Consider the following 27,246-nt stretch of genomic DNA (forward strand, 5'->3'; position numbering starts at 1 on the left):
TATACCCCCACTATGAATTTCTTTGCAATAATTACATTGAACTTGCCTTGAACCTACTTCAACACCATGTTCCCATCCCAGGTCAGACCTATTTCCTGGTGCATTTTTTCGCTTAATTTTCTTTCTAGCCAAATTAGACATTGTATATTTGTACTAGAGCTGCAAAAAAAGACACCAAGATACAGAGCATGCTCAAAAAAAATCACACAGAAAATTCATCAAACAGGTTATGTGCAATTCTAAACTACTAATTGTGTTTACTAATATTTCTCAAAGAATCAAATACTAAAGACCCTGTTTCTTAATTTTTCAAATTTTACTTAATTTAGTTAACAAAATAGAAAAATAAAAACATAAACACAACACAACACAACAATCTGGAATCAAGCTATCAAAGTGAAAATAAATGATAAACTACTAACTTAATAAGTACTAACTACTAAAAAAGATTACCAGAAAGCTTAAAGGCAGCAATGGCTCACGGCAACATCATTGACAGGGCTGAGAGGTGCTGGGTTTTTGACAGAGGATTGACTCGATTGAGGAGGTGCGGGACTGAGGTGTTGGTTTTTGAATGTTTCTAAATGTTTCTAAATACTTAAGAAAGATTGAAAGCAGCAATAGCTCACCATTGAGAGGGTTGAGTGCTGGGTTTTTGACAGGGGACTGTGGAGGCGCGCGGGACAGAGCTGCTGCGTTCTGGAGCTTTTGACAGAGAATTGAGCAGGTGCGACCGTGCGGGACTGAGGTGCTGGTTTTTGAATGCTTCTAAATACTTAAGAAAGATTGAGAGCAGCAATAGTTCACCATTGAGAGGGTTGAGTGCTGGGTTTTTAACAGGGGAGTCGGACTGTGGAGGCGCGCGGGAGGGAGCAGGTGCGTCGTGCGTGTTGAGTGTTGAGTCTGTTGACTGCTGAAGCTTTTAAGTGTTTCTAAATATTTAGGTTTTGTTTGAAAACTTAACTTAAGTAGTATAGGGTTTTTTGGGATTTTATTTTGAGAGAGGGGTAATTTAGGACTTTAATTCATTGGGCTTGTGGGTATTGGACCTTTAGGTGGGCCGGGCATTATTTTACTGGACTTACCCAAATGACCCAAATGAATCCCACTTAAAAAAAAAAAAAAAAAAAAAAAAAAGCCAAAAAAGCCTAATGGTAGGATCGGTAGGATCCCATACGATCCTACGATCCTACACGATCCTACAAACGATCCTAACATTTTTGCGATCCTGCTACGATTTTAATCTTTTTGGTGAGGTGGGATCGTAAAATTGTGCGATTTTACGATCCAGATCGCGATTTTGACAACCTTGCTTTACATTGCAAATTTCATTAATTCTCTTTATCATGTTCTAAACACGTGCCTAATTTGTGCAAGGAGGCAAGTTAAAAAAAATTTCTGCACTAGATGTTTTCAATGCTTGTGGAAAAAGTGACAGATTGATGAAAAAATAACCAACAAGGGTCTTGGAGACTTGACCCCTGTGGGCTAGTTTAGTCATGAACACTAAATAAATTTCATCAAAAACATTTTTTGAAAATATATTTCGCATTTTCAAATATTAAGTAAAGTATGAAAATCTAGACAACGAAAAACTTGTTGTCTGATCATCAAAAAAACAAGGACTTAGGGTGGGGAACATTTTCCAAATTTTTGGGCATAAAATAATTTCTACTCTTAAAATTGAAGCTACTAGAGTTAATAACAGATTCTGTTTTGGCACGTTTTACCTTTTTTTTTTCTTCCTTTGGTAAATTGCATTCTAACCTTTTAGTTTAAGGAGTGTCACAAATTAAATTCTGTTAGGACATATGTGATTCACTTGTTAGAAACATATATCACTATTTTATGTAATTGGCTAATCCTTTGACAAAACGCACTTTACTTGTATTTGGGTGGATCTAGGATTTGTTTAATACTTCAAGAAACCTTGTTTCAAGTTCAAGTATTAAAGCCATGCAAGTCTGTCCAATAATCAAGTGAGAAAGTGTTGAATTTTAAAGCTTGATAGCTGCTCGACACCTTCTCGACACTTGGCTATCTGTGGAGCTTCCAAGCTTTTTCTTATCGCAATCTCGACACCTCCTCGACACTTGGTCGATTGATTGAGCAAATTTCTGTCCCCTTGACACCTGCTCAACACCTCCTATCTGTCGAGGTTTAAGAAAGAAACAGAAATTCTAATATGTTTGCTTGGAATTCGTGAATGTGCCTTAGGGACTTCTTTTCTCCTAACCCTAGACATATATAAGGCTTATTTTAGAGGCCGTCACATAAGAAAATACAAGGAGAACATATGCAAAATGTGACCGATGCCTAATTCTCTCCGAAAGAAGCTACTGCGTCTTTGCGCCTTAAGGTTTTGTAACCAAGTGCTTCTTGATCTTCATTGTTGATGAAGTGAAGAACTTTACAGCCAACATCTTCTTCGAGTTGGTGTGTTAGTCACGTACTGGGAGCCGTGCATCATTGGTTAGTCACATACTGGGATTCGTACAAAAATGGTAGTGTTCATATATTGAAGAGTTCAGAAATTTTGAAGCGGTAGAAGATTTCTGCTATGAGTTCATCTACAGGGATTGTAGAGTTTAGGGACAAATGTTTTGTACTAGATCTAAAACTTTTCTTTACTATAGTGAATTGCTTTTCGAGAAGGTTTCCCCTTAGGTTTTTTTACTGTGAAACTAGTTTGTTTCATTAATTTTCCTAGATCATCATATCTTGTCTTATTTATTTTTCCGCTGCATGATTTTGACATGATATTGATATTTGTTTGTTTTAACAAGTTTTATTCATAATAAATCTAATTAACAACTTGGGTTTAAAACTAGTTAATTCTATCAACCGGGATCTATAATTCCTAACAAATTCTAAAGTTTTAAAAAGTAACAAATTAAATCTATGTAATGAGCTTGAATTCAATATATATATATATATATAGAGGGCAAGACTTAGGTACGGTACTTAAGTACTGTTCTTTAGGTACATCTCTTAAGATTCTGTCATATGGATTTTTTTTTTCACAAGATGGAAGTGTATTTTTTAATTAAGTAGCCACATAGCTGAATCTTAAAAGGGGAACCTAAGGAACAGCACCTAAGGTACTGTACCTAAGTTTTGTTTATATATATATATATATATATATAGAGAGAGAGAGAGAGAGAGAGAGAGAGAGAGAGAGATAGTTTCAACTTATGGCGTCCACTCTTGATGATAACTCTTTATTATCAGATCATGACACCAATCAGTTTTTGGTGTAAGTGGGAATTAAAACCCAGATCTCTTATTCAACTAATAAAAACTTTACTAGTTGAGCTAGGACTCACTATTGGGCTTGAAATTGAATATGTGCTAGGTTTAATTTGTTACTTTCTAAAATCTCATGGTTTAATTTATTACCTTTGAAACTATATAATTAAATTTATAAGTCCGGTTAACGGATGCCCTTAGAGTATTTGTTTATAAACATTTAAAAAAAATTAATACTACTTTTATGAGAATTAGAAAAAACTACCAAAAAAAATAAAAAAATAAAAAATTTGGACAAAGTTTGGTTACATATGTTGAAATCGTTGGATTACATGTTCTTTATGCTCTACACATGTCAAATTTTGTGCAAATTTGATATTATTTACTATATAATTCATCAACTTATTTTTTATATATAATTTTAGACTTCAAAAACTTGCAATTAAATAATTGATTGATAACAAAGCTACTGATTTTTGATCTTTTAGAAATTTTGCAAATATGGGGAATATAAGAAAAAAAATGCAATCCAATAGTGGATTTTTCAAATTTCACATTTAATAATTAGATATTAAGTGAAGTTGTAGTTTTAGGCTACAACCAATTTATAACCAAAATTTGTCCCTTTATTTTCTATTAAAAAAAAAAAATTTCCTAGAATAGTTCACTAACAAATGCCCTTAAGATATTTATTTACAAAACCCTTAATTTATTACTTTTTTTATGGGAAAATTTATTACTATTTGAAACTTTAGAATTTAATTTGTTAATTTTGAAACAGTAAGTTTAATTTTGCTAAAATCTAGTTTCAAAAAATAAGAGTATTTTACTAGATAGTTTCAAGACGGGATATATTCCTATATAGTTTCAAAATTAAGGGTATTTACCCAAATATTGCCTGATTTTCAAGACTTTAGTGCAGGGTCGGCCCTAGACATTTTGTGGCCTTAGGTGAGAACTAAAATTGGGCCTTTTATTACCCGATTTTCAAGACTTTAGTACAGGGCCGGCCCTAGACATTTTGTGGCCTTAGGTGAGAACTAAAATTAGGCCTTTTATTGCCTGATTTTCAAGACTTTAGTGCAGGGCCGTCCTTAGACATTTTGTGGCCTTTGGCGAGAACTAAAATTAGGCCTTATATATATATATATATATATATATATATATATATATATATATATATATATATATGTATGTATTAAATTAATATTTATTTAATATTTTTATATTATAATATATTTAATTTAAAATCTATTTTTCTTACCTTTTCATATGTAAATTAACTAATTAAAATTTTGTATTCAAGTTCTTCTAAGATCTCATTTTCAATCAATAATATAGCTAATTCACTTAGTCTTTCTTGGGACATTGTTGATCTTAGCTAGATATGATTTTATAAATTTTAATTTTGAAAAACTTTTTTCTGCAGAAGCAACAGTAACAAGTATTGTTAGTAAAATTCTATAAGCAATGCATGTATTTGGAAATGAATCTAACCTTTTTATATAATTTAGTATGTCAATTGGAGTATATTCTTTTATTTGTAAAATTTCTTTTAAAACTTTTAACTTTAAAAATAAATTTAAGCCACCCATATCATAATAAACATCATGTTTGAGAAAAGATTCAAGTTTAACATAGTATTTTTGCAAATTATCATCATCTAGTGATTCCAAGTTCGTAAAGTTAAATAGAAAACCAAAAATATCTTCATATATTTAAAATTGTTCAAACCTATTCTCAATTGAACTAATTGTTTTATCTACTGTATATAAGATTTTTTTAGCAGATCGTATTGTCTCATTATGAACATTTTCATTAAACTATTTTCTTTCTATGAATTATACTTTTCTCACAAAATACAGGTTCTATTTCCATTTCAGATGCAATTTTTTAGTTGAACTCATAAAAATATGTAAATTCATTTTCTCTATATCCTTTAAAATAAGAAATGATGCCTTTTAATTGATCTACAGCCACATAAGTCCTATTGACTTATTTGATAAGACTTCACCCCAAAGTTTTGAATTCCATTTCGAATTGGCTATAGGAAAAAAATATTCCGGTACTGGTGTGTGTTGGTGCATTGTTCTGGGGTTATGCGCCAAATATATATCTATACTATTTATAAGATGATTCCCCTCTTTGAGCTGGGCTTTTATGTGGTTCAGATATACCTCTAAACCTTATGTTTAACAAGGAAACAACTTGAGGACAATCCGGTAAAAATATATCTCCAACTTTACTTAAAATACCTACAAAATAGGACACTCTCCTACTAATCCATGCCTTCAAAAAAAACTTATCCAGTTTTTTTTAAAAAGGAAAATTATGACACTAGACTAAAAAAAAAAAAGCCTTGTGTGTCTGATGAGGCTAGTGTGTGTGTGTATATTAGAGTAATTAATAAAAATTATTGTTATTACTTTTTAGTATAATAGATAAATTATATAGATTAATGAATATAACGTTTTGATTATATATAAAAAAATAGTGTTTCAAAATATTCAAAATAAGTGGTAAAATAAAACTACCTTCCTTTCAAATCATTTTTCCAAGTTCTAAGCTCCCACCCACATGGCCACCTCTACTCCTCAACTTTCCAATTGCATTTATTCTCTCATATATTTATTTATTTATTACTTTTTTATAGTTTAGCAAGTTTACAATGCTTCTTTCTTCTTAGTTCTTTAGACTCTCAACTTGTCTTCATCTTCTTTCTTCTCAATTCTTCTTTCTTTAGAGGTTAAGGATGATATTTTTGGGAAAATTGATTTTGTTTAATCCAAAGAATTTTTTGGGGTAACAATATTTATAAGGATGTTCCAGATTTTTTGTTCTTTGGTCACAAGGATGTATCAGATGTTTTGGAATTTCATCTAAAACTAAATTATTTTTTTCTATTATCCCTTCTTATCAAATTTTTAAGGCCCCCTTTTAGTTGGGGGCCTTAGGCAATGGCATAATTGGCCTGGTGAAAGGGCCGGCCCTACTTCAGTGCATTTCAAGTATGTGTATAAAATTGTGTCTAATATGGTATGTGCTAATATATTCCCATACAAATAAGTTTACAAGGGAAATTAATAAAGAAAAATGTAGCAACCAACAAAAGGTGGGGAGGGGGGGAAGAAGCTAACTAGGAATGGAGATTTGAAGAGAACCAAACATTGTATGAAGACAGAGAGGAGAGCATTAAGGTGATTAAGCAATGAGCTAGAAAAAAAGGGGGGAAATGTTAACAAATAAGAAAAAGAAAAAAAAAACAATTAATGTTTCGACAGCTTTTTCTATTTCCCATGAAAGTTGTGTCAAAACTATCTTAAATGGTTTGTTAACAATTGCTCTAAGGGTACTTGTTAACAAGACCTAAAAAAAGGGGTTAAGGTTTATTTTCCTCACGAATCAAGATGGACTAAAGGAGATGAAGTGTGTTTTTTATGTTGATCTTTTTTTTTAGAGAGACTCATTGTCTCTCTTGGCAACATTTTTTTTTTTCACATTTCAGATAAAAAACAAAATTTAGAAAAATTTTAAAATTTGATTTCATGTTCAAACTGAGACTGTTCATCTTCTATATATGTATTTGGGAGATTGAAATTTATAAAATTTTCAAAAAGAGCAATATGAATGGTTACAAAAAAGAGTTCACATTCAAAAAGGGAGGATAATTTCTAAAAATAATTACATTTATTGGGTGATATTTGGGTCTTAATTTAAATTTCTACCTTGTAAGACAAATAGATAATGTATTTTATTAGCTAATAGAGACGCCCTAATTAAAATTTTGGTGCTGTGACTATGTGAGTTAAATAATATATTTTATATTTTTATTGGCTAGAAATGACCTTCTTCCACTTGAGGCCTTAGTAGGCCATTGTTCAAATAGCTTAGTGGTTGGGCCGGCAGTTACATGAGGAATTCTTTTGGTTGGTTTGTTTGTTTGTTTTTTTTTACATATTTCTATAATAAAGATAGTAGATGATGATTGATGTGTGAAGAAAGAATTTTTTTTTAAAAAAAAATTGATATTTTAATAAAATATAGTGTAAAATATATAATCTGATATGAGATTTTTGAAGTCTAAATATGAAAAAAAGAAAAAGAAAAAAAAAGAGTTATACTAAAATAAACAAAAAATTCTATACATGCTGCCTTGAATGCTCTAATAAACTCACTTTGTGATAAACAAACTACCCAAATAGTACAATGTAAGGCACTGTGAGTCCGTGACCAACCGAACAATACCACTACGCATAAAAATTGGACCATTGGAATTTGGAGTATATGTTGGATGAGTTTTTTTTTTTTTTTTTTTTTTTTGATAAACTGAAAATATTATTCCAACCAACAAACAGGAAGCTGCACAGCAGCAAAAGAAAAAGCTTCCTCCCTTTAAAATATCAGACAAACAGGGGGGCAATCACAAAAATCAAAAGGGCCAACAAACTTGGTCTTAAAGGACCATTTTGCTAACACATGGGCTACTCTATTGGCCTCTCTTGGAACGCACCTAAAAGAGAAACTAGGAGTTGCTCTAGCCAAAACAACAATTTTTGCTAATATATTTTTAACTTTCCAGTGAAAGTTACGACCGTTATTTTGAATTGCTTGGATGCATCCTTGTGGGTTCCGTTCTATTATGCCTTATTCACAAGGGAGGGATGGAGCTAGCGACACTGCCCATTGCAAAGCTTCAGCTAGCTTCGGCATGGAGAGGAAAACTGGTGTTTACCCTATGTATAGGGACCATTATGGTCATTTTCTTTTGTAAGGGTATTATGGTCATTTTCTTTTCTAAGGGTAGTTTGGTTATATTTTAGTTTCGTGGTTATTTTAGTAATTTTCTTTTAGATTTTATGGTAATTTCAGTCATTTTTTAAGTTTCAAGATTATTTGGTCAATTTTGTTTGCTTTAAGGGTGTTTTGGTCATTTCTTAGTTTTCATGGTTATTTTAGTCATATTTTGGGTTTTTTTTGGTAAGTAGTTTTTATTATTATTATTATTATTATTATTTTTTTATTATATAAGTTTTAGGGTTATTTTGTCATTTTTTAGGTTCTAAAGGTATTTTGGTCATTTTTTAGGTTTCATCAGTATTATGGTAATTGGTGAGAAAAAAAAAAGGGAATCATTGAATGTGACAAAAGTACCACCGAATGTGAGAACAGTACGGTCAAATGTGATGGTGGTACTACCTAATGTAATAATAGAACCATCATTTGCAAGAAAAGAATAATTGAATCACCAAACGTGACAAAAGTACAGTCACATATGATTTTTGGTACTGCACAATTTGAAGATGGTACCATTAAATGTCAGAAAAAATACAAGTACAACTGAACGTGGCAAAGGTACCGTTCTGTCTATTTTGGCACACCTAATAAAATTGAGAAAAGACAGGTTTGGTTGAGGGTACCTATTCGAAATCATAATTTAAATTTATATAGATGACAAAAAGTAATATTGTATTTTAATTTTTTAATTTAATGATTTGTGGTATCTGCCAAAGGCCTTGTAACTGAATTGACACTTCCTCATGCACAAAGTGTTTGGGGATCTAGGGAGAAAAGGGTTCGAACTGCAGGTTAGAAGCATGTTGTAATTATCTCTAAAAAAAAAAAATGATTTGTGGTATATTTTTTATGTTCTTTTTTCCCTTCTTACCTGATATTAATATTTTAGTTTTTGAGTGAATTACACAATTTTAGTGTTTTGATATGTTATAATTTGAATTTGAAGACAAATTTCTAAGTCATACAAAAATTAGGAGATTACTATAACTATGATTGTCTTAAGCTTTTAAATGATTCACTTGAGCGTGAAAGCTTTTTTCTACTAACATATGAAGCTCATCTTGCATCTTGAAGTTAAGCACTAGCAGCTAAGGATTCTTTGAAAATTTATTTTAATACAAAACAAGAAAAAGGAAAGGGAGAGTTAAAACCATTGCACTATTCATAAGCTCAAGTGTGCAATCTCAGGTGGAAAATCTGCTACTGATTGTGTGAAAAAAAAAATCCACAGTACCTTATTGTAGGAATGTGAGAATAGCATATGAGAGAACAATTAGTACCTAAATATAAATAATTACTACTAAGAGAAAATTACCGTGAAACAAATCATATTTTGCTATCATTTCTAGTAATTTTTTTATATAAGTACAATCAACTTGAATTTATTAACCGAATAGAAAATTAAAAGGGATAAAGGATTCAAAACATTGTTTTTCCAGTACTAATAACACGTAAGTAGTGACGGTTTATATGGCAATTACAGCAAATATTCTGTTACATTGCAGCTCCAACTTCATCTAAAATCACTGCAGCTCCATTAGGGGCATCATCTCCATGAAGCTGAGCAGAAACATCGTTTATGGCTGAATTCAACTGAGCAATCTTCTCCGTTAATATTTTGCGGGTTCTCTGTAGTCATCACACCACCAATGCAATATCAATGCATTGCAAACATTAAAATATATATATATATATATATATATATATATATATAAGATAACTAAAACAATATCAATAATAGTTAAAAGAGGATGAAAATACAAGTAAACACAAACAATTTGTACAGTGTTTCTTTTTCTTATTTTTTTTCTTGAAGCACAATTCATAAAGCTTACTTATAGATACGAACCATTATATTTTTCTTGTTTGTCTTATGACAACCAACCATAAGTAGGCCTTTATTTGTAACCAAAAAGACTTTATTTTCAAAGCTGAACACATTAACAAACATGCATACACACAAAATGAATAATTTAAAGGATTGCAAATGCTGGAACAGCTTCTCACCTCCAAAGCTTTCTCCTCATCATATATAAATTTTGGCAACTTTCTCAGCAGATCTTTTCTGTCAGCTCCAGCAAGTGCCTTGCTTATCTGCAAAAACTAAACTAATCAGTACTTCAGCCTAAATTTTTTTTTTTTTGAAAAATTAATAAATAAACAGTGCATCTGAGCTGTTAATTGTATGAACAGTATATAAACCACATCAATAGCCCAAAAGTGAATCAATAGCCCAATACTTACTGATGCATCACATGGCTGTTTAATTAGGCCAAATAATTACATACATTTACATATTTCTTGATACTATGACTTTAAATGAAATATTTTTACTCTATAGGCTCAAAAATGTGACAAAAACACATGTATTACTCCAATTAATTAGAACCTAAGGAGACAGATGCACAACATTCTCATTACAAAGCCACTAACAAAGATACTTGCACAATTTGGTTTTCCATCAAATAAACCAGATTTTAGATCATTATTAAAGTGTCAAAACGAACACATACACCACTCTACTTAATTGATAACCTAGGGAAACACAGACACCCAAGACCAAATAAGTTGGATTTCAGTAGGTATATTTTCTCAAACATCTTCAGTGCATTTCACAACTCAAACCACAGCAGTAACATAGGGAATGAGAAAAAACTGATCCATTGTGACAAACTTCAAACTAAGAAATTATTATTAAGCTAAGAATCATAGTTCTGTTTCAGTGAAAGAAACTAAGGAATAAGAAATGGATACTCTTAGGCAAAGAAATTTGGATCAGAGGAAAAAATCATTGATTTAGTATCAACATTTACAAAATGCCAAAGCCAAGAGACCCATACACACAACAATTACAAGAAAACCCATATTCATTCAATCACAACAGATTCGGCCATATTGCAAAGCCCCAATTTTCAAACTCAAGCAAAACCATCAAGCTTTACACTCAACAAGAAAACCCATTAATCAAGCTAATAAAAAAAAAAAAATCCAATTTCCATACACATAGCATCACAGTTTTAGCATAAAAATCCAAAAAAAAAAAAGGCAGAATACAGAGAGATAAACTAAAACTCTATGAAGCACGTCAACAAACATCTTCAATGCCCACCCAAAAACCAGCTTTAAAAATGCCAATAATAACAGTTATTGCTAATGCCAGAAATCCAAACAAGAAAACCCATTCATCAAGCTAATCAAAACTGAAAAAAAAAATGTTATTCATCAAACTAATAAAAAAAGGAAACAAAATGAGTGTCAAAGGGGTTTCAGTCTTGTCTAAAAGACAAAAAAAAAAAAAAAAAATAGAAAAAAAAATAAAAGAGAATGAAAATAAAGAATAAGAGAGCTGGACTCGCGGCCACCAGTGGTTGTGACGCCGATGAGAAGCACCGCCAATGGCGATAGGTGTGAGTGTAAGCAGAAGCTTGGCCACGACTGGGCTTGAGAGAAGGAGAAAACAGAGAAACACAAATGAGAGAGAGAGAGAGAGAAATAGTGAGATGAGGAGAATGCCATAGCGGCAAGCATCACCAGTTGTGGTGAGGGATTTGGTGGCTGCTAGCTATAGCCATGGAGATTCAGCCATAGACAAAGGTTTGGTGGAAGAGAGAAATATTTTGAATTTTTTTGGATCTGATGAGAAGCTTAGGCAGGAAGCAGTGAGGAGAGAGCAAATTGAATTGGCAAAGAGCTGAGCACACGGATTGCCAGCCTGGACTGATGAGGTGTCAAGTAAATGAGTCTTTAGATTAAATGGATGGCTGGGATTTGTGGGGTATTGCAATACCTATGGGATGTGAATCCATTTTTTATTTTACGAAAGCGCAGCATGGTGGTACTACTCAATGTAAAGATAGTACCATTAAATGTGAGAGAAAATAAGACAATCAGGGAATGTGATAAAAGTGCAGTGACATGTGATGCAAGTGTTGCATAATGTGAGGATAGTACCATTAAATGTAAGAAAAAAATAAGGAAATTATTGAATGTGACAAAAGTACAGTTACATGTGATGTTGGTACTGCTCAATGTGAAGATGGTACCATAAAATGTGAGAAAAAAAATAAAGGAACCATCGAATGTGACAAAAGTACGGTCACATGTAATGTTGGTACTGCGCAATGTGAGGCTGGTATCATAAAATGTGAGAAAAAATAAGAGATCCACCGAATGTGACAAAAGTACAGTCACATATGATGTTGATATTGCGCAATGTGAGGATGGTACCATATAAAATGTGAGAAAAAAAATAAGGAAACCACCGAATGTGACAAAAGTACAATCATATGAGATATTGGTACTACGTAATGTAAGGATGGTACCATAAAATGTGAGAAAAAAAATATGGGAACCATCGAATGTGACAAAAGTACAGTTACATGTGATGTTGATACTGCGCAATGTGAGGATAGTATCATCAAATGTGAGAAAAAAAATATAGGAACTACCGAATGTGACAAAAATACAATCACATATGATCTTGGTACTACGTAATGTGAGGATGGTACCATAAAATGTGGAAAAAAAAAATAAGGGAACCATCGAATGTGACAAAAGTACAGTCACATGTAATGTTGGTACTGCGCAATGTGAGGATAGTACCATCAAATGGGAGAAAAAAATAAAGGAACCATCGAATGTGACAAAAATACAGTTACATGTGATGTTGGTACTGCATAATGTGAGGATTGTACCATCAAATGTGAGAAAAAATAAAGGAACCACCGAATGTGACAAAAATACAGTCATATGTGATGTTGGTACTGCACGATGTGAGGATGGTACCATCAAATGTGAGAAAAAAATAAGGAAACCACCGAATGTGACAAAAATACAATCACATGTGATGTTGGTACTGCACAATGTGAGGATGGTACCATCAAATGTGAGAAAGAATAAATGAACCACCAAATGTGACAAAAGTACAGTCACATGTGATGTTGGTATTGCGCAATGTGAGGAGGGTACCATCAAATGTGAGAAAAAAAAAATAAGGAAATCACAGAATGTGACAAAAGTACAATCACATGTGATGTTGGTACTACACAATGTGAGGATGGTACCATCAAATGTGAGAAAAAATAAGAGAACTACCAAATGTGACAAAAGTTCAGTTATATGTGATGTTAGTACTACACAATGTGATGATGGTACCATCAAATGTGATGTTTTGGTAACCTGGTATAGCAGGTTGCCTACTAGTGGGTACCATACCCCCCAAAAAAAAGGGGGTACGCTAGAATTACCCCACTTTGTGATAAACAAACTACCCAAATAGTACAATGTAAGGCACTGTGAGTCCGTGACCAACCGAACAATACCACAACGCATAAAAATTGGACTATTGGAATTTGTAGTATATGTTGGATGAGTTTTTTTTTTTTTTTTAATGAACTGAAAATATTATTCCAACCAACAAACAGGAAGCTGCACAGCAGCAAAAGAAAAAGCTTCCTCCCTTTAAAATATCAGACAAACAGGGGGGCAATCACAAAAATCAGAAGGGCCAACAAACTTGGTCTTAAAGGACCATTTTGCTAACACATGGGCTACTCTATTGGCCTCTCTTGGAACGCACCTAAAAGAGAAACTAGGAGTTGCTCTAGCCAAAACAACAATTTTTGCTAATATATTTTTAACTTTCCAGTGAAAGTTACGACCGTTATTTTGAATTGCTTGGATGCATCCTTGTGGGTTCCGTTCTATTATGCCTTATTCACAAGGGAGGGATGGAGCTAGCGACACTGCCCATTGCAAAGCTTCAGCTAGCTTCGGCATGGAGAGGAAAACTGGTGTTTACCCTATGTATAGGGACCATTATGGTCATTTTCTTTTGTAAGGGTATTATGGTCATTTTCTTTTCTAAGGGTAGTTTGGTTATATTTTAGTTTCGTGGTTATTTTAGTAATTTTCTTTTAGATTTTATGGTAATTTCAGTCATTTTTTAAGTTTCAAGATTATTTGGTCAATTTTGTTTGCTTTAAGGGTGTTTTGGTCATTTCTTAGTTTTCATGGTTATTTTAGTCATATTTTGGGTTTTTTTTGGTAAGTAGTTTTTATTATTATTATTATTATTATTATTTTTTTATTATATAAGTTTTAGGGTTATTTTGTCATTTTTTAGGTTCTAAAGGTATTTTGGTCATTTTTTAGGTTTCATCAGTATTATGGTAATTGGTGAGAAAAAAAAAAGGGAATCATTGAATGTGACAAAAGTACCACCGAATGTGAGAACAGTACGGTCAAATGTGATGGTGGTACTACCTAATGTAATAATAGAACCATCATTTGCAAGAAAAGAATAATTGAATCACCAAACGTGACAAAAGTACAGTCACATATGATTTTTGGTACTGCACAATTTGAAGATGGTACCATTAAATGTCAGAAAAAATACAAGTACAACTGAACGTGGCAAAGGTACCGTTCTGTCTATTTTGGCACACCTAATAAAATTGAGAAAAGACAGGTTTGGTTGAGGGTACCTATTCGAAATCATAATTTAAATTTATATAGATGACAAAAAGTAATATTGTATTTTAATTTTTTAATTTAATGATTTGTGGTATCTGCCAAAGGCCTTGTAACTGAATTGACACTTCCTCATGCACAAAGTGTTTGGGGATCTAGGGAGAAAAGGGTTCGAACTGCAGGTTAGAAGCATGTTGTAATTATCTCTAAAAAAAAAAAATGATTTGTGGTATATTTTTTATGTTCTTTTTTCCCTTCTTACCTGATATTAATATTTTAGTTTTTGAGTGAATTACACAATTTTAGTGTTTTGATATGTTATAATTTGAATTTGAAGACAAATTTCTAAGTCATACAAAAATTAGGAGATTACTATAACTATGATTGTCTTAAGCTTTTAAATGATTCACTTGAGCGTGAAAGCTTTTTTCTACTAACATATGAAGCTCATCTTGCATCTTGAAGTTAAGCACTAGCAGCTAAGGATTCTTTGAAAATTTATTTTAATACAAAACAAGAAAAAGGAAAGGGAGAGTTAAAACCATTGCACTATTCATAAGCTCAAGTGTGCAATCTCAGGTGGAAAATCTGCTACTGATTGTGTGAAAAAAAAAATCCACAGTACCTTATTGTAGGAATGTGAGAATAGCATATGAGAGAACAATTAGTACCTAAATATAAATAATTACTACTAAGAGAAAATTACCGTGAAACAAATCATATTTTGCTATCATTTCTAGTAATTTTTTTATATAAGTACAATCAACTTGAATTTATTAACCGAATAGAAAATTAAAAGGGATAAAGGATTCAAAACATTGTTTTTCCAGTACTAATAACACGTAAGTAGTGACGGTTTATATGGCAATTACAGCAAATATTCTGTTACATTGCAGCTCCAACTTCATCTAAAATCACTGCAGCTCCATTAGGGGCATCATCTCCATGAAGCTGAGCAGAAACATCGTTTATGGCTGAATTCAACTGAGCAATCTTCTCCGTTAATATTTTGCGGGTTCTCTGTAGTCATCACACCACCAATGCAATATCAATGCATTGCAAACATTAAAATATATATATATATATATATATATATATATATATATAAGATAACTAAAACAATATCAATAATAGTTAAAAGAGGATGAAAATACAAGTAAACACAAACAATTTGTACAGTGTTTCTTTTTCTTATTTTTTTTCTTGAAGCACAATTCATAAAGCTTACTTATAGATACGAACCATTATATTTTTCTTGTTTGTCTTATGACAACCAACCATAAGTAGGCCTTTATTTGTAACCAAAAAGACTTTATTTTCAAAGCTGAACACATTAACAAACATGCATACACACAAAATGAATAATTTAAAGGATTGCAAATGCTGGAACAGCTTCTCACCTCCAAAGCTTTCTCCTCATCATATATAAATTTTGGCAACTTTCTCAGCAGATCTTTTCTGTCAGCTCCAGCAAGTGCCTTGCTTATCTGCAAAAACTAAACTAATCAGTACTTCAGCCTAAATTTTTTTTTTTTTGAAAAATTAATAAATAAACAGTGCATCTGAGCTGTTAATTGTATGAACAGTATATAAACCACATCAATAGCCCAAAAGTGAATCAATAGCCCAATACTTACTGATGCATCACATGGCTGTTTAATTAGGCCAAATAATTACATACATTTACATATTTCTTGATACTATGACTTTAAATGAAATATTTTTACTCTATAGGCTCAAAAATGTGACAAAAACACATGTATTACTCCAATTAATTAGAACCTAAGGAGACAGATGCACAACATTCTCATTACAAAGCCACTAACAAAGATACTTGCACAATTTGGTTTTCCATCAAATAAACCAGATTTTAGATCATTATTAAAGTGTCAAAACGAACACATACACCACTCTACTTAATTGATAACCTAGGGAAACACAGACACCCAAGACCAAATAAGTTGGATTTCAGTAGGTATATTTTCTCAAACATCTTCAGTGCATTTCACAACTCAAACCACAGCAGTAACATAGGGAATGAGAAAAAACTGATCCATTGTGACAAACTTCAAACTAAGAAATTATTATTAAGCTAAGAATCATAGTTCTGTTTCAGTGAAAGAAACTAAGGAATAAGAAATGGATACTCTTAGGCAAAGAAATTTGGATCAGAGGAAAAAATCATTGATTTAGTATCAACATTTACAAAATGCCAAAGCCAAGAGACCCATACACACAACAATTACAAGAAAACCCATATTCATTCAATCACAACAGATTCGGCCATATTGCAAAGCCCCAATTTTCAAACTCAAGCAAAACCATCAAGCTTTACACTCAACAAGAAAACCCATTAATCAAGCTAATAAAAAAAAAAAAATCCAATTTCCATACACATAGCATCACAGTTTTAGCATAAAAATCCAAAAAAAAAAAAGGCAGAATACAGAGAGATAAACTAAAACTCTATGAAGCACGTCAACAAACATCTTCAATGCCCACCCAAAAACCAGCTTTAAAAATGCCAATAATAACAGTTATTGCTAATGCCAGAAATCCAAACAAGAAAACCCATTCATCAAGCTAATCAAAACTGAAAAAAAAAATGTTATTCATCAAACTAATAAAAAAAGGAAACAAAATGAGTGTCAAAGGGGTTTCAGTCTTGTCTAAAAGACAAAAAAAAAAAAAAAAAAATAGAAAAAAAAATAAAAGAGAATGAAAATAAAGAATAAGAGAGCTGGACTCGCGGCCACCAGTGGTTGTGACGCCGATGAGAAGCACCGCCAATGGCGATAGGTGTGAGTGTAAGCAGAAGCTTGGCCACGACTGGGCTTGAGAGAAGGAGAAAACAGAGAAACACAAATGAGAGAGAGAGAGAGAGAAATAGTGAGATGAGGAGAATGCCATAGCGGCAAGCATCACCAGTTGTGGTGAGGGATTTGGTGGCTGCTAGCTATAGCCATGGAGATTCAGCCATAGACAAAGGTTTGGTGGAAGAGAGAAATATTTTGAATTTTTTTGGATCTGATGAGAAGCTTAGGCAGGAAGCAGTGAGGAGAGAGCAAATTGAATTGGCAAAGAGCTGAGCACACGGATTGCCAGCCTGGACTGATGAGGTGTCAAGTAAATGAGTCTTTAGATTAAATGGATGGCTGGGATTTGTGGGGTATTGCAATACCTATGGGATGTGAATCCATTTTTTATTTTACGAAAGCGCAGCATGGTGGTACTACTCAATGTAAAGATAGTACCATTAAATGTGAGAGAAAATAAGACAATCAGGGAATGTGATAAAAGTGCAGTGACATGTGATGCAAGTGTTGCATAATGTGAGGATAGTACCATTAAATGTAAGAAAAAAATAAGGAAATTATTGAATGTGACAAAAGTACAGTTACATGTGATGTTGGTACTGCTCAATGTGAAGATGGTACCATAAAATGTGAGAAAAAAAATAAAGGAACCATCGAATGTGACAAAAGTACGGTCACATGTAATGTTGGTACTGCGCAATGTGAGGCTGGTATCATAAAATGTGAGAAAAAATAAGAGATCCACCGAATGTGACAAAAGTACAGTCACATATGATGTTGATATTGCGCAATGTGAGGATGGTACCATATAAAATGTGAGAAAAAAAATAAGGAAACCACCGAATGTGACAAAAGTACAATCATATGAGATATTGGTACTACGTAATGTAAGGATGGTACCATAAAATGTGAGAAAAAAAATATGGGAACCATCGAATGTGACAAAAGTACAGTTACATGTGATGTTGATACTGCGCAATGTGAGGATAGTATCATCAAATGTGAGAAAAAAAATATAGGAACTACCGAATGTGACAAAAATACAATCACATATGATCTTGGTACTACGTAATGTGAGGATGGTACCATAAAATGTGGAAAAAAAAAATAAGGGAACCATCGAATGTGACAAAAGTACAGTCACATGTAATGTTGGTACTGCGCAATGTGAGGATAGTACCATCAAATGGGAGAAAAAAATAAAGGAACCATCGAATGTGACAAAAATACAGTTACATGTGATGTTGGTACTGCATAATGTGAGGATTGTACCATCAAATGTGAGAAAAAATAAAGGAACCACCGAATGTGACAAAAATACAGTCATATGTGATGTTGGTACTGCACGATGTGAGGATGGTACCATCAAATGTGAGAAAAAAATAAGGAAACCACCGAATGTGACAAAAATACAATCACATGTGATGTTGGTACTGCACAATGTGAGGATGGTACCATCAAATGTGAGAAAGAATAAATGAACCACCAAATGTGACAAAAGTACAGTCACATGTGATGTTGGTATTGCGCAATGTGAGGAGGGTACCATCAAATGTGAGAAAAAAAAAATAAGGAAATCACAGAATGTGACAAAAGTACAATCACATGTGATGTTGGTACTACACAATGTGAGGATGGTACCATCAAATGTGAGAAAAAATAAGAGAACTACCAAATGTGACAAAAGTTCAGTTATATGTGATGTTAGTACTACACAATGTGATGATGGTACCATCAAATGTGATGTTTTGGTAACCTGGTATAGCAGGTTGCCTACTAGTGGGTACCATACCCCCCAAAAAAAAGGGGGTACGCTAGAATTACCCCACTTTGTGATAAACAAACTACCCAAATAGTACAATGTAAGGCACTGTGAGTCCGTGACCAACCGAACAATACCACAACGCATAAAAATTGGACTATTGGAATTTGTAGTATATGTTGGATGAGTTTTTTTTTTTTTTTTAATGAACTGAAAATATTATTCCAACCAACAAACAGGAAGCTGCACAGCAGCAAAAGAAAAAGCTTCCTCCCTTTAAAATATCAGACAAACAGGGGGGCAATCACAAAAATCAGAAGGGCCAACAAACTTGGTCTTAAAGGACCATTTTGCTAACACATGGGCTCCTCTATTGGCCTCTCTTGGAACGCACCTAAAAGAGAAACTAGGAATTGCTCTAGCCAAAACAACAATTTTTGCTAATATATTTTTAACTTTCCAGTGAAAGTTACGACCGTTATTTTGAATTGCTTGGATGCATCCTCGTGGGTTCCGTTCTATTATGCCTTATTCACAAGGGAGGGATGGAGCTAGCGACACTGCCCATTGCAAAGCTTCAGCTAGCTTCGGCATGGAGAGGAAAACTGGTGTTTACCCTTTTAGAACAAGCAAATACCAATCTTTCTCTCTAGTCTCTAGCCACCTATGCAACCACAGAGTTAACTGTTCCTACCGCTGCATCCACATTAATTTTAATTGTCCCTGGCGATGGCAAAGACCAAGAAATATGCCTTCTAGAATGGTAGAGGAAGTTTGGAGGAATAGCTAAGGACAAAGTACTCAGCTACTATTCTTGCCAACACTATTTTAAGGGATACAAGGTCAGGTTCTACTCCTTCAAAAATCACTTTATTCCTAACCTGCCAGATATGTTGGATAAGTTTGTGCAATGGAAATTTACCCTTTAAAAATTGAGGCAACTTTGGAGGAGACGCAGAGCAACGAAAATATTTTGGTGGTGTTCTATGAGTCCAAGAGTAGAAGAAGCCTTTGCACCATGGGTGATTTTACCTTAAAAAAAAAAGGAAAAAAAAACCCTTTTTGGTCCGTTCATTTTTGGCTGATTTTTAATTTGTTCCCTCTTTTTTCTTTTTCTATTTTGGTTCTCAAAACTGAAAAATCATTCTCAATTTAGTCTTTATAATCGTCTTACAAATATAAATTGTTTATGTGACACATGAGGTGCATTGCTAGCGGGCAATGGGCATAAAGCTACCTCACATGCCTATATACCTTAGAATTAGTGCCATATTTGTGTAGTGCTTGATACCTGAACATTAGACACAAGTTAAATAAATTAAGTGGCATAAGTTTTAGTTCGATCCACTTATGTATGGATCAAACTAGGCGCAAGTTAGAAATGTGTTAGATTCAAATAGGTTATACATATGACAATTATATGATTTTTTTTTTGAGAAGAACAATTATATGATCTTTAATTTACATAAAACAATATAAATTTACATAAAGTGTAGTTGGTATTTATGTGACTACTAAAAAATTCATTTTGTAAGCAGAATTTCAATATTAAAAAAAAAATATTATATTTTCATGTGAAAAAACTAATAATAGATAAACACAATATAGTAAATACTCTATCCTTTTCTTGTGTGTTTTCTTGCAGTAAAATATAACAAAGTATTCAAGGGCATCACTTTTCATTTCCAATATATATCCTCTCACTTGCAATGCAGTCATGAGAGGTACTGAGTATAAGTTTTTTACCGTTCTTCCTAGTTATTTGCTAAGAGTGGTAACTTTTTTTTTAAAGTCTTCCTTAAATTAGTCACCAAATGTGTACTTTATTTTAGCCAAGGCTTCCCAAACTTTTCTAAAACTTCAAGAACAAAAATTTCTCTTTTAGCCTTCCCAAGGAATTGTCAAGTGAGAGGATAGAAAAGAGGTCTTTTTTCTTTGGACATGTGTCCTACACGGCTACACCTATGACATCAACTCCTCCATTTTTTGTTTTTCTAGTGTAACTGGTCCAACTGTTGGTTGTTTCCTCCAGCTAACCAGCCACGAATCCAATCCACTTTGTCTGTTGAGGAAATATGGGCTTCACTGGGCTGGTGCTAGAATATGGGCTTGACCAACTGAATAGCCCAAAAGGCTTTCTTGAGTGAAGCTTCAACTTCTTGTAGCCCATTTGGTGTAGCTGAAGCAGTTTGGGCTTTAATAGAGTGAAGCCATGAATTTCCAAACTTGATTTTGCTTTGAACCCAATTAATGAGGCAAGAGATTATGGGTTTGTAACCGCATTTCGTGTAGAAAATGCTTCGCAAAAATTTTGCTCAAAAGCCTCAAGGCCAGTTCGTCTGGTGAGGAAGTTTGGGTATTTAAGCCTAACTTGTGAAGCAAGAAATAATGGGCCCTCAAGCCCATTCCGATTAAAAAAATGTTTAGTCCCAATTCTTTTGGAATGTGAAGATTATTGGCCCAAAAAAAAAAAAAAAAAAAACTTTTTGGGCTTTTCCTTTAGCTTTGAATGAACTGGGACATTTTTTATTTTCCATTGGTTCAAGCCTTTTGTTGACGTGGCATAATTTGCGTAATGAGACCACGTTGTGTGACGTATGAAAAGAAAAAACCCTGAACAACCTCTAACTTCATGTTCATCTCGATGCAAAGAAATATTAGCACTAGATGTGAGAAAATCAGAAACAGGTTTGCTGTAATATTGTTTTAGTGACAAGAGCCTCTTTATGAATCAAAGTAGTGGTTTGGAAAATCAACTCGTGGGCCTCTTCATCCTCAAAAGCATGGCAGTTCTCTCATGTAGCTCTCCAAATTAAGCCTACAATCTGACCTTCAAAGACCCAATTCATAACATCTTGTCCTAGTTCGGATGACACAAAATTTGGATGTCTTGACCCCTATAAACAACAAAGAGTGAGCTCATGTTAGTACATCGACTTTTTATTTTACGAGGATAAAATCCTAATTTTTATTTCTTTTTTATTTTTTTTATGACCACAATTTGTTATAGTGATTGATCATGAGGGGTGAACAATCATTTTCATATGAATCATTGTTTTATCTCCATACTAGTTAGAATTGTGATACACAAAATATGACTCTAAACCCAAATTAAATCACCGTTGTGTAAAAGAGACTACTGAAAATGTAGCCAATTTTTTTTTTTTTTTAAAACTACAAGTGTTCAAAAAAAGCCACTGAGCTAATTCAGATAACACTAAATTTAGAGACTTTAGCACCAATAATCAACATAGAAAAGAAGGATGGTTATTGCATAAAGCAACCACAGCAAGCACAGAAGACACCCATATATAGAAATCCCAATTATATTTCAATGCTGAATCAACTAAAGGAAGGCCACTTTTGGATAAAGGAACCTAATGAAAAAATAGCTATAATTGAGCCACTTTTTATTTTTTAATTGTAGATGAGATTTGAATCAATGTTCCTTATTTAATAAGAAGAAGCTTTACAAGTTTTTTTTTTCTTTAAAAAAAAAAAAAATCTTCACTATAATTGAGCTAACAAACACTCTCTAAATTCACTATTTCTTTATTTTTTCTAAATGGAAAATTCACTATTTTTTTAATAAGAAAATTCACTATTTCTTAGGGTGCGTTTGATTCGGCTTCAAACGAATTCAGGAAATCGTTTTCTGGAAAATAGGGCGTTTGGCTCTGGAGGAAAATATTATTTTCCGGAAATCGTTTTCCTGTTGACCAGAATTTGAAGCCTTGACCACGGAAATGAAATTCTGCCCTCATTTTCACTTCATTTCATTTCCGTGGCTTGCAAAATGCAGAGAGAGAGAGAGAAAAAACAGAGAACAGCAAACATAAGCGAGAGAGAAAGAACAAAAAAAAAAAAAACAATCGAACGAGAGAGAGAGATCGTGCGGAATAGATTGACGCCAACGAACGAGATCGACGCCGTCTAACGAGATCGAAGCGCGGAATAGCTCGCCGCCAACGATCGAGATCGACGCCAACGAAGTCGATCGAAGCCAACGAGAAGTGCGAGAGCGAGATCGAAGCCAACGAAGTCCGATCCGGCCAACGAGCGAAGCTTATAGCTTCAACGACAGCCAACGATCCGACCACGCCGATCGATCCAGCCACCCAGAGCTCCGATCCGGCCAACCAAACACAGAAAGCACGAGAGCCACCCTTCACGCCGAGCTCCGATCTACCTCACACCGGTCACGCCGAGCTCTGCCAGACGACCACCGCGCCAAACGCCGCAGACCCACGGTGAGAAAATGCACTGCTCAAACTCACCTCACCGATCCACTCACCTCACCGATCCACTCACATCCGATCCACACTATAAAATACTAACAGTTTATTTATATAAATATTTATATAATTTTTTACATGTTTTTATTTATTAATTTTCGTATTTTTTTTTTTTTGATGAATATTAATTTTTGTATTATACATTGTTTATAACTGTGTATTTGTTGGTAATGTATATCAAAATTTTGGGACTTTTCTGATTGCAGGTTTATTAATTTTTTCAATTATCCATTGTTGATTAAACTGTGTATTTGTGGATTATGCATATGAAATGTAATGATTGGTTTATGAAATTGTGTATTTATGGGTGATGCATATATCAATTTTGGGACTTTTCTGATTGCAGGTTTATTAATTTTTTCAATTATCCATTGTTGATTAAACTGTGTATTTGTGGATTATGCATATGAAATGTAATGATTGGTTTATGAAACTGTGTATTTATGGGTGATGCATATATCAATTTTGGGGCTTTTCTGATTGCAGGTTATTCCCAATTGCTTTGTGGTTTGAATTTTTTTGTAAGCTCTTTTGGGGCTTGACTGGTTATGCATGATTGGTTTTTGCTGTGATTTTTATTAGAATTTGGTTAGTTGGGTTCTGTGTAGAATGCAATGTGATGGTATTGTTATAGTGTAAATAGAATGCAATGTGATGGTTTGGATGTTATATGTTTGTGGCTGATTTTATTTATGGTGTAATGAATAGCATACTTGTTTACATATCTCTTAGACTACAATGTTTGTGATTTTGTTAGATGAAGAAAAAAACCAAAGCCGCAATTCTTGCATCAGTTGCATCTGTCCTCCTTGTGGGGGTTGCATTGTTAAAGAAATTACGACGTAGACGTAGAGATCTGCCTAGGGCGCCTTATGTTAACCATGCCGCCGAGAGAGAGGAATACATAAATAGTGTTTTGCATGGAAGTGAGAGACATTGTGTGAATCAACTTAGGATGAAGCCTATAGCTTTCCACCACTTATGTCACGCCCTCACTGAGGGGGAGCACGTACGTCCGACTGTTCACATGTCTGTTACGGAGCAAGTGTTCATTTTCTTGCACATTATTGGTCATAATGTGAGGTTTCGTGTAATGGGTGGTCGGATCTATAGATCAACTGAGACTGTTCATAGATACTTCAAAGTTGTCCTTAGGGGGGTCCTGAAATTATATAGAGCTCTAATAAGACTGCGTAGCGAAGATACACCTCCAGAGATAAGGAATAGCAGAAGGTTTTACCCATATTTTAAGGTAAATATTGCGACTTGTGTGTTTTTGTAAATTGTGAAGATTTATGTAATTTTAAACCATTATGTTTGTCAAAAATTAGGATTGTGTTGGAGCAATAGATGGTACACATGTTCGTGCATCTGTGCCACCTGAAATACAAGGAAGATTTCGTGGTCGCAAAGATGGAACCACGCAAAATGTGTTAGCTGCCATTAGTTTCGACTTAAAGTTCACTTATGTGTTGGCTGGATGGGAAGGCAGTGCACATGATTCACGTGTATTAAATGATGCATTTGCTAGGCCAGGGGGATTTTCAATTCCCAATGGTATTACACGATTACTTCACCCTTTTGGTTTGTTAGTTTAATAAATATTATGTGTTTTCCTAAACATAGTAGTGATTTGGTTTTTTTTTTAATATATGTAGGTAAATTTTATCTTGGTGATGCTGGGTATGGTAATAAAAATGGAATATTGTCACCGTATCGGAGTGTACGATATCACTTGAAAGAGTTTAGTGATCGTCCTCCTGAGAATGCGCAAGAATTGTTCAATCTCCGACACTCTTCATTGAGAACTACCATTGAGCGAGGGTTTGGAGTGGTGAAAAAACGTTTTCGAGTGTTGGATGCAGAACCATATTGGTCTTTCCCAACCCAAGTGAAAGTAGTGTTAGCGTGTTGTGTGGTTCATAATCACATTATGGGGGTTGAACCAAATGACCATATTATGGAAGATGCAATGAACCAAGTAGAGCTTAGTGACCACCAAGAAGAAACACAGTCTCGTCGGGAGTCCGTCGAAGATAGTAGATCATGGAATGCTAAGAGAGATGAGATATGTCAAGCCATGTGGTCTGATTATATCAGGAGTGGAGAGTAGTACTTTATTTAGATTTTTATGATTGTAATGTGTTTTTTCTTTTTGTTTTTTTTTAAAGACAATGTATGTAATATAGACTTTTGGTGATGTAATGAAAAAGTATTTTTAGCATTACATTGTTATTTGATGGTATTACATTGTCATTTCCATAGTTAGCATGTTCCGTTCTATTGTGCACATTCATAAGCGTGGTTGTATGTGTGTTTGATTTGTTATTCATGTTCCGAGTGTAATTACTGAATGCTACTCTCACTATACTATTTTCGTATGTAGTAATGTCAAAGGGTAAGGAAAAAGTTAGCGGCAGCAAGCAATTTAGGTGGCTGCCACCTATGCATGAGATGATGCTAAAGATATTAACAGAGGAGGCTGGAAAGGGCAATAAGCCCTCTAATACTTTTAGGGCCGGCTCCTTTGCTCTTGTAGCGAAGGAGATAACGGCCCATTTCGGGGTTGAGTGCCACCCTGTATTTGTGGAGAACCGGATGCGGACTTTAAGGTCCATGTGGGCAACTATTCAAGAGCTTAGAAAGAAGAGTGGATTCGGTTGGGACGAAAATCTGAAAATGATAACGTGTGACGCTAAAACCTACCAAGAAGAAGTTATGGTATGGCTTCTAACTATGTTTTCTTAATATAGATAATAATATATGTTTTTGCATGTTATATGAAATTTATAGTGTCATTGTTATTGCAAAGTCTTTTATATTGAATTTATGAGTGAAGTTATTATTGCATTATTATATACGTTCTTTTCTCCCTTATAGGCACATCGGAAGCATGCCGAGTATCTGAACAAAAAAATTGAGTTTTACGATGAATTAGCGATTGTGGTGGGGAAGGATACAGCCACAGGTGCCTTTGCTAAGTCTGGAGTGGATATCGAAAATGAGCCAGATAATGGGGATAATGGGGATAGTGCAGAGTTTGTGGCAGATAATGTGGATGAATGTGTGGTTGAAAAGGGGAAGAACGTAAATGAATCATCCACCACTGGGTCGGGAATTTCCAAGTCCCGCAAAAGAGGGCGTGCAGCTTCTACTGCTGATGATAGTGTGCTGACTGATCTGTCTGGTCAGCTGAAGGAAATAGCTGTCGCTCTAAAAGAAATTAATCGGGGCCCGGTAGATTACACAACTTTGTATAATGAGGTAATGGCTATGATGGCGGATGGATATAGCGAAGATATGCTCGCTACTGCCTTCGACCATCTTTGTGAGAATGAGAAGACGGCACGTGGATTTTTAGCAAAGAATGCTAGGTTGAGGAAGTTGTGGTTAGATGGTTATTTTTTCTCACAAATTTGATTTGCTTATTTCATGTTGACTGTGATGGTAGATTTAGGAATTAACTAGACATTGTAGTATTAATATTGACGTATCAATGTATTATATATGTACTCTTTTGTATTATTGGGACGATACAATTGCCCAAATTATGTATTTCGAATGATTATGTTTGATGTTGAACCAAATGTGCTGCAATTTTTGTATTGTTACAGATATGTATAGGGAATGCAGGTTCTTCAATTTTATCTATAAGAGCAAAATATAGCATTGATCTTCTCCAATTCCATGCATATATCATTCAAGGATGGACGATTTTTTAGGGCCAGATTCTAGATCATTTTCCGTAAAATGATCCAAATTATTTTCCGTAAAGTATTTTCCGAACCAAACATGGGAAAACGTTTTCCGTAAAGTATTTTCCGTAAATTATTTTCCGTAAAATATTTGGACGAACCAA

The 27,246-nt window shown here is 33.8% G+C and overlaps 3 protein-coding genes and 2 long non-coding RNA genes across 11 annotated transcripts in view; 1 reads left to right on the forward strand and 4 right to left on the reverse strand.

Moving 5' to 3' along the window:
- LOC126706894 (pentatricopeptide repeat-containing protein MRL1, chloroplastic) overlaps positions 1-27,246 on the reverse strand; it is a 79,038-nt gene that overhangs the window by 50,980 nt on the left and 812 nt on the right. The window lies entirely within an intron of this gene.
- Positions 1-27,246, reverse strand: part of LOC126706898 (putative disease resistance protein At1g50180) — an 88,310-nt gene that overhangs the window by 32,826 nt on the left and 28,238 nt on the right. The window lies entirely within an intron of this gene.
- Positions 9,360-10,163, reverse strand: LOC126706908 (uncharacterized). The gene is made up of 2 exons (XR_007648756.1): positions 10,051-10,163; positions 9,360-9,672 (listed from the first exon to the last, which is right to left on the reverse strand). It is a non-coding gene; the product is annotated as an uncharacterized LOC126706908 (long non-coding RNA).
- Positions 15,222-16,031, reverse strand: LOC126706906 (uncharacterized). Its single transcript, XR_007648755.1, has 2 exons — positions 15,915-16,031; positions 15,222-15,534 (listed from the first exon to the last, which is right to left on the reverse strand). It is a non-coding gene; the product is annotated as an uncharacterized LOC126706906 (long non-coding RNA).
- Positions 23,063-27,032, forward strand: LOC126706899 (uncharacterized). Of its 3 annotated transcripts, XR_007648753.1 has the most exons (4): positions 23,614-24,639; positions 24,719-24,944; positions 25,046-26,108; positions 26,268-27,032. XR_007648753.1 is itself a non-coding variant. In XM_050406480.1 (3 exons), exons 2-3 carry the CDS (start codon positions 25,776-25,778, stop codon positions 26,805-26,807), a joined length of 873 nt encoding a protein of 290 aa, XP_050262437.1. In that variant the 5' UTR covers positions 23,063-23,342; positions 25,774-25,775; the 3' UTR covers positions 26,808-27,032. The 3 variants fall into 3 exon arrangements, 2 of the variants coding, with proteins under 2 accessions (XP_050262437.1, XP_050262438.1); XM_050406480.1 differs by lacking the exons at positions 23,614-24,639; positions 24,719-24,944 and adding an exon at positions 23,063-23,342 and having other exon boundaries at positions 25,774-26,108; XM_050406481.1 differs by lacking the exons at positions 23,614-24,639; positions 24,719-24,944 and having other exon boundaries at positions 25,498-26,108.

This window comes from Quercus robur, chromosome 11 (assembly GCF_932294415.1).
Source record: "Quercus robur chromosome 11, dhQueRobu3.1, whole genome shotgun sequence".
NCBI lineage: Eukaryota > Viridiplantae > Streptophyta > Magnoliopsida > Fagales > Fagaceae > Quercus > Quercus robur.